The sequence below is a fragment of the Triticum urartu genome, chromosome 7A (genome assembly GCF_056163025.1).
Source record: "Triticum urartu cultivar PI428250 chromosome 7A, HENAU_Tu73, whole genome shotgun sequence".
NCBI classification, from domain to species: Eukaryota; Viridiplantae; Streptophyta; class Magnoliopsida; order Poales; family Poaceae; genus Triticum; species Triticum urartu.
Window position 1 is genome coordinate 683,688,047 of NC_141879.1, and position 6,966 is coordinate 683,695,012.

The window sequence follows — 6,966 nt, forward strand, 5'->3', positions numbered from 1 at the left end:
AATTCCGTTTCTCTCTCTCTCTCTCTCAATGCCAACGGAGGAGCTGCCAAATCCTATCAATTATAAAGAGTTTTTGATTGTCAACAGGAAAACTGCCGAACTCCGTTAATCATAAGAGAAGGTACAAGGTACAAATTTTCAGAATCTCGGGTGCTTGGCCAGCCCCCACGATAACGACATATACGATATCATGATATTAGTTTCTGTTATGAAAGATGGAGGTCCAATGCTTTGTCCTACATAAACCTATCGTCGGAAATGAACCGAGCGGATGGCAAAAGACGCCAAATAAAAGTCCGAATGGGTGCGCATGGAGCCCCGGCGCCTCCTGGACCCGCCGGCGCAGATGATATTATGTCGGCCATCTCTTCTACATAGGTTTATTATCGAAAGATCAAAAGAGATTCAAAAAAAAAATCAAAAAATACATATAAACTAACAGATTAACAATAAATGAATACTAGTAAAATTCCGAATGGACGCGCTAGGAGGCATGAGAACGAAAGTGAGGGGTGGGGGTGCAAAATCACACGCCGGCCTCCCGGCCGAGAGACTATCACCATCTTCTATTTTCCCATTGCGTCCATTTGGAAGCAAGGAAGGAAAGGCAGTGGAAAGCTCCCTCCGGGCGGGTGGCATTAAGTCACCACACGTTACAATTAGTGCCGCTTCCAGCTTAGTTAATCCCGCTTTGTTTATATACGTACTACCTCCTCCCGTCTCTCTCCTCTCCCCCTCGCCTCCTCATCTCCACCTCCACCTCTGCTGCCCGCCTGCCCCCCGAGCCACCCGATCCCATCGACGCGCCGCCACCTCCAGATCCGCCGCCCGCCTCCCGCCGCCGAGCTCGTAAACGCGGTAAGCTCCCCCCTCCCCGTACTCTCCGGCCCGCCTCCCCCCTCTACCGGTTTCGTTCCATTCGAACCACGCACGCAGCAGAGCTCGCCGCCCCGCGCATTGGGCTCGGCTGCTGGGTTGGCGTGGCTCGCCGCGCGGCTCGGCGTGTTCGTTTTGAAGTTCGAATTCTACTCGTGAGCTCCGGGGAGCGAATTCCGGCGGTTCTGCGCGCGTTTCTGTTGGGCGCGGCTGGCTGGGGGAATTGGTTGGATCGAGCTCGTAATGCGGCGGCGGCGGCGTCGCCGGTGGGATCGGGCGGCGATTTGGTCAGAGTTTGACTTTTTCCCTCCCCAGCCGCCGCCGTGGACTCGAGCCGCGCTGCCTGCTTTTTTCTCGCGCGTGTGGAATTCGCCTGATTTGGACTGGTGGATCACCTACCCCGGCCCAATCGCGCGGCCGGCCAGCTCGGGAAGGCAGGCAGCGCCTTCCGAGAGCTGCCCGCGTAGCCTCTGCTGGATCGGCGGCGCGCTTGTTTTGCTTTCGTTGGGTCGTCTCACCGCTTGCCATATCTGAATCACGCGTGCGCGCGCGCGCGCATTGATTGGAATTCGGGCTGCAGTGCTAGTGCTAGAGCAGCCGTCAGGTGGCTGGGGTGGTGCTGGCCTGTAGGACCCCGATTCTTCTTCTAGATCGCCGTTCAGCTTGCTTGATTTTTACTACTTAATTAATCATGATCTCTTGCATCAGTGCTGTGCTTACCTCGTGTGTTCTAAATGCAGGGGAAGGGGTGAGGAGTCAGCTGCCTGACATTTCATCAGGCCCTGGTGTGGTGTAGCAGCGGCCTTCACGTCGAAACAACCGGAGCTTTTAGATGATCCAAAGATGGTGAGGAGCTGAGAGCACGGAGAGTTCGACAGTGGGGGCTGTGGGGCAGCAAGGACATGACTGTCATGCCGCCTGCGCGCCACCGGCCCGCGGCCAAGAGGCCCATGTGGATAATCGTGCTCTTGTGCCTCGTCTGCGTCGTGCTGATCGGGGCGTACGTGTACCCGCCGCGGCACTACTCGCAGTGCTACCTCTCTGCTTCTAGCGTCTGCACGCCGTTCAAGGATTGGCTCCCGTCCATCGGCCGCCGGGAGAAAACCGATGACGAGATCATCTCAGCCGCTGTTATCAGGGATATTCTTGGGATGCCCATGTCCACGTCGAAGAATCCAAAGATTGCGTTTATGTTCTTGACACCTGGCTCATTGCCCTTCGAGAAATTGTGGGAGAAGTTTCTGCAGGTTTGCCTGATTTCACCTCTTGTCCTTGTGCAATTTGAAGGAGTACTCCCTCCGTCCTTGAAAGAGTGTTCTTCTAACTTTGTTGGAAAGTCAATCTTTTTTATGTTTGACTGTATTTACACAATAATGCACCAACATTTATGCCATCAAATTAGCAGCATTAGATTCATTATATAGTATATTTTCATCATATACCTATTTGGTTTCACAAACAATGATATATTTCTGCACAAACTCGGCCAAACTTTGAGATAGTTTGACCCTCCAACAAAGTTGGAAGTACACTCTTTCAAGGACGGAAGGAGTATAGTTCATTTAAGGTTTCTTTGAGTTTTCATTAACTGATGGTGCCAGTGTATCATCAAATATTTTCTAGTTATTATACAGAGACAACTATTTGGGTTGGTGAGAAACAATTTAGTGGTTGACATTTTACCATTATTTTCAATAATAAATGTATACTATTGAGATATGTTAGCTTCATGCAAACATTCATTTTTGAACAGTGGAACATCAAGATGTACCTTATCTGCATAAGTGAATTAACTGATCCTCTTGACCAAGTCAATAATACTATCTTGCTAGCATACACTTTTGACTATAATCTTGTGCCTCCATGTTACTAACCATCTCTGCATGTCTACATGAAGTAATGTTCTCTATTCTTTATATAATTCATGTGAACTTAAAACAAAATAACTTTGATACACAGGGTCATGAGGGAAGATACTCCATCTATGTGCACGCGTCACGTCAGAAGCCTGTGCATACTAGTTCTCTCTTTGTTGGCCGAGATATTCATAGTGATGCGGTAATAATTCTCATCTGTCCTTCAGTTCTTCATAAGTTTGCATGGGTGTTTTACATAAACGATGTGATTTCGCCGAGGAGATTTGTCAAGTACAATTTCTCTTATATCTTGAAAGCTTACGTTTCGAAGAAAATTCTCCCTCTCAATGAATGAAGAATGTGTTAATGGCTCAACTGATTGATATTGATGCCATCTGAAACTTTTGTTTTCATTAATATGTTCACTCCAAGGAAGGAGCAATGAGCAATGGCTAAACAGTGAGCTCATATTGATATAGTTGAGAACATAAGTTGACCAAGATCGCTTGCATTTAAGAGTATTAGTATCATTCCCAATTCCCCATGGCACTACTTGTATCCTGAAGGCCAGTCTTAGTATCATGACGTATGGATCTTCTGACTTCTAAAGACCACTATTAGCAGTTTGGATTGAGATGCCGAAAAATCTTAGTCTACTAATTTGCAAATCGAGGAGCTTTGTGCATTACATATGGTTTAGGTTTATTTCTAACAATTATAACATAGGTTTGATGTTGCATGTTTGTGGTTGTCAAAATTGAATAGAGTATGTACTTGCTATGCAGGTTGTATGGGGAAAGATTTCAATGATAGATGCAGAGAAGAGGCTATTAGCAAATGCGCTGGAAGACGCGGATAATCAATTTTTTGTCTTGCTTTCTGATAGGTTTGAATTCCTGGTTATGAATGATTTCCTTCTTGAGAGATTCTTTCACCGTACTGAAATCAGTATTTACTCTCTCTCGCAGCTGTGTTCCGCTTCATTCATTTGACTATGTCTTTAATTACCTGATGGGAACAAACATCAGTTTCATTGATTGGTAAGACTACTGGAACTTGTATTTCATTACCATTTTGAAAAATAAAGGAAGTAAAGGGGAATTGGTGAAAGAAGTGGCACTGGCCAATATCACAAGGACGTTTAGTTTATACATTGTTTTATCACTTATAGATGTCCATGTCCATGCATGTTGATTTTTGTCCGCATTTATTGCCATTTTGTAGTTTCCAGGATCCTGGTCCACATGGAAATGGAAGGTATTCTCTTGAGATGCTTCCTGAAATAGAGGAGAGAGACTTCAGAAAGGGTGCCCAGGTACATATTTTTGTGAAGTTGTTTCCTTATTGTTGTTGTTATTGTGACGTGTATTAGTTTGCTAGATTATATTCCTCCGTTCCAAATTCACGCTTTAACCAACGATTAACTCGATAATATGTAGTTTATGGTACTGGTAGACAACATAGACATCATCGGTTCTGTATTCAAAAGCACTTTCATATTATTGCGATTTTCATAACCACACCTTGTATTTTGAAATGGAGACAGTATAGTACTTGTGGGTCCACCGTTTGTTATTTTAGTTGTGTATTATTTGTTTTCAGTTTTTCCATGGTACAAAGCTAACTTGTCCAGAAATCGGTTATTGAGTATCAGAATCTAGTCTCACATGCTCTCTTTGTGTAATTGTTGCTCTTGTTATAGTGGTTTGCAATCACGCGAAGACATGCTTTGCTGATTCTGGCGGACAACCTTTACTACAAGAAGTTCAAGCTATATTGCAAGGTGTGTTTCTTTTCTACTCCCTCCGTCCCATAATGTAAGACGTTTTTTCACACTAGTTGCTATCTTTGGTTAATGGATTGGAGATATACTAGATATTTTAATAGGTAATACACATACATTGTTAGATGTATTCAACGCTGTATATATGTTTTAATATAAAGGCTAGAGTTGTTATAGTAAAACTCTAGTACAGAAATTCAGTAGTTACCTCTGATTGGCAAATAGGCCATAATGAACTGAAGGATAGTTTTGATAACCACTTCCATAAACATCAGAAAATCAATGTGCAAACTCTATCGCAATTTTTTTTTCTTTCCTTAGCAACAGGTAAAATATTCTAACAAGCTTAATCAGCATGGGAACTTCATATGTTTCTCGTGTTGAATAAATTGTCTTCTGGGATGCATTTGAGTGACATGCTTGTTCGGTAGTCATTCTTCCTGAAGTCTCAACCAATACTTGAGTTTTCCAGTTCTCTAGTTTTCTCCGACATTTTTCTCGCAAGTCTCAACCAATACTTGAGTTCTCCAGTTCTCTATGTCATGTGATTTGCAGCCAGCAGATGGGCGCAACTGTATTGCTGATGAGCATTATTTGCCAACCCTATTCAATGTCAGTATCTACAATCTACAGAAGTTGCATTTACATCTTTTTTCCTTTAGTTACTTGCGAACTAAACAAGTCCTTCTACGAAACATCAGATGGTAGATCCAGGTGGAATAGCTAATTGGTCGGTAACACATGTGGATTGGTCTGAGGGGAAATGGCATCCAAGGTCGTACGCAGTTGCTGATGTCAGCTATGATCTACTAAAGAATATAACAGTATGTTTTTACCTTGCTTGATTTCTTTCCTGAGATGATCTGTACATGTTTTTCTATTTAGTGCATAACCCTTACATTGATGTATTCTAATGTACATTACCGTCGCACAGGCCGTTGATGAGACCATCCATGTAACAAGTGATGACAAGGTATGGGCAATAATTTCGCCATCAGTATTTTGACCGTCATAGAACAATAAATAAGTAAATAAATAATTTTTTCTTCTAAATCTTGCCTTTGCAGAAACTTTTCCTTTGATTATCTGCTAGTACATATTAAGGCCTCTTTTGGTTCATAGGATAGGATTATCATAGGAATAGGAAATTTGTAGGAAATGAGATGACATGTATCTCAAATCCTATGAGTAGGAATAGGAAACGAGATGTCATTTGGTTCACACCAAAGGAATTTTTCCATTGAGTCTAGGCTCATTTTTATTTTCCTATGAAATGTGGAGGATAGGAACCAATCCTATGTAGGAATAGGAATCCATTCCTATGAACCAAAGAGCTCTTAAGGAAAAAATCCTATAAGAATCCTATCCTCTAGAATTCCTATGAAATTCCTCCAAACCAAAGGAGGCCTAAAAATGATCTGTATTGCAAAACTTTCCCAATGATCTGCTACAACTGTATGGGATACTGATTTCTGGTTTCTATCCCCTTTGCAGAAACTCGTGACACAGAAGCCATGTTTGTGGAACGGATCAAAGAGTCCATGCTATCTTTTTGCTAGGAAATTTTACCCCGAAACTCTCGACAGCTTACTGAAGATATTCACCAGCTACACGTCTGTTTGACTTCAACCTGATTCTTTGCACCTCAACACATGGTTCAAGTACATGAGCATGTCTCCTCTTCGTGTAAAAATTGTGAAGTCAATCGATACTTAGATCTGGGCCTCGAGCGACGGGTTGCTGTTGCAGCGACCACCGCAAACCTGCGGTTCAGTCCATGGGTGGTAGGGATGCGGCGATATTGATAGCGATGATACTGCCCTCAGTTGTAATCTATTGTGCTTTTTGTATGTTTCCTTCGAGTCCTTCGCCTCTATCTCTCTCTCCCTCTTTAATCTCTTTCCTAGCCTCATTAGTTCCTGGCTCTTGGAGTTGGAGATCATATTTTTGTCAATATGCTGTTATTATATGATCCATTCTTTTGTAGACACAAAAAGGAAATGATTGAGAAGTACCACATATCTTTTTATAGTCTCTCGGTTGTTTTTTGGTTACTTACTGTGTATCTATTCTTGTAGGTTTTGGCATGTTTTCAGTTTTGTTGTACATATATTCTGAAGAAGGTGAACTTTATTATGCAAAGTTGCTCGGGCTCCATGGAGCTTGAATTTTGAACAAGTTCAAAAACCATGTTTTTATGTTTCAAAAAAAATCTAAAAAAATACATACACAGAGATGTAATATACATGTATGTACATTTTTATGATAAAATACATTAAAATAAGAGCTACAAAATATTAATATTTGTGGATGCTTAGCACATGCACCGTTCACTTTCAAAGTCCATGATTTTGTTCCTTTTTATGCAGTTTGCAATTCAAGTTATTTCATTGTGAAATTTTACACATATACATTACATCCTTATATGTGTGTGTTTTTTTTATAAAATTT

At 42.2% G+C, this 6,966-nt stretch overlaps 1 protein-coding gene across 2 annotated transcripts; it reads left to right on the forward strand.

Annotated features, from left to right (window-relative positions):
• Positions 1-622: 622 nt before the first annotated feature.
• On the forward strand, positions 623-6,549 carry LOC125519857 (glycosyltransferase BC10). 2 transcript variants are annotated; one of them, XM_048684633.2, is made up of 11 exons: positions 623-858; positions 1,617-2,123; positions 2,836-2,934; positions 3,518-3,618; positions 3,701-3,772; positions 3,957-4,047; positions 4,435-4,515; positions 5,047-5,127; positions 5,217-5,339; positions 5,450-5,488; positions 6,010-6,549. In XM_048684633.2, the coding sequence occupies exons 2-11, from the start codon at positions 1,779-1,781 to the stop codon at positions 6,136-6,138; spliced, it is 1,161 nt and encodes a 386-aa protein (XP_048540590.2). In that variant the 5' UTR covers positions 623-858; positions 1,617-1,778; the 3' UTR covers positions 6,139-6,549. The 2 variants fall into 2 exon arrangements, with proteins under 2 accessions (XP_048540590.2, XP_048540591.2); XM_048684634.2 differs by having other exon boundaries at positions 5,071-5,127.
• Positions 6,550-6,966: the final 417 nt, after the last annotated feature.

Coding starts and splice junctions, on each gene's coding strand:
- LOC125519857 (XM_048684633.2), top strand. CDS start 1,779: ATGACTGTCATGCCGCCTGCGCGCCACCGGCCCGCGGCCAAGAGGCCC. Junction 3,773..3,956: donor AACATCAGTTTCATTGATTG/GTAAGACTACTG, acceptor GCCATTTTGTAG/TTTCCAGGATCCTGGTCCAC. Junction 4,516..5,046: donor AGTTCAAGCTATATTGCAAG/GTGTGTTTCTTT, acceptor TGAGTTCTCCAG/TTCTCTATGTCATGTGATTT.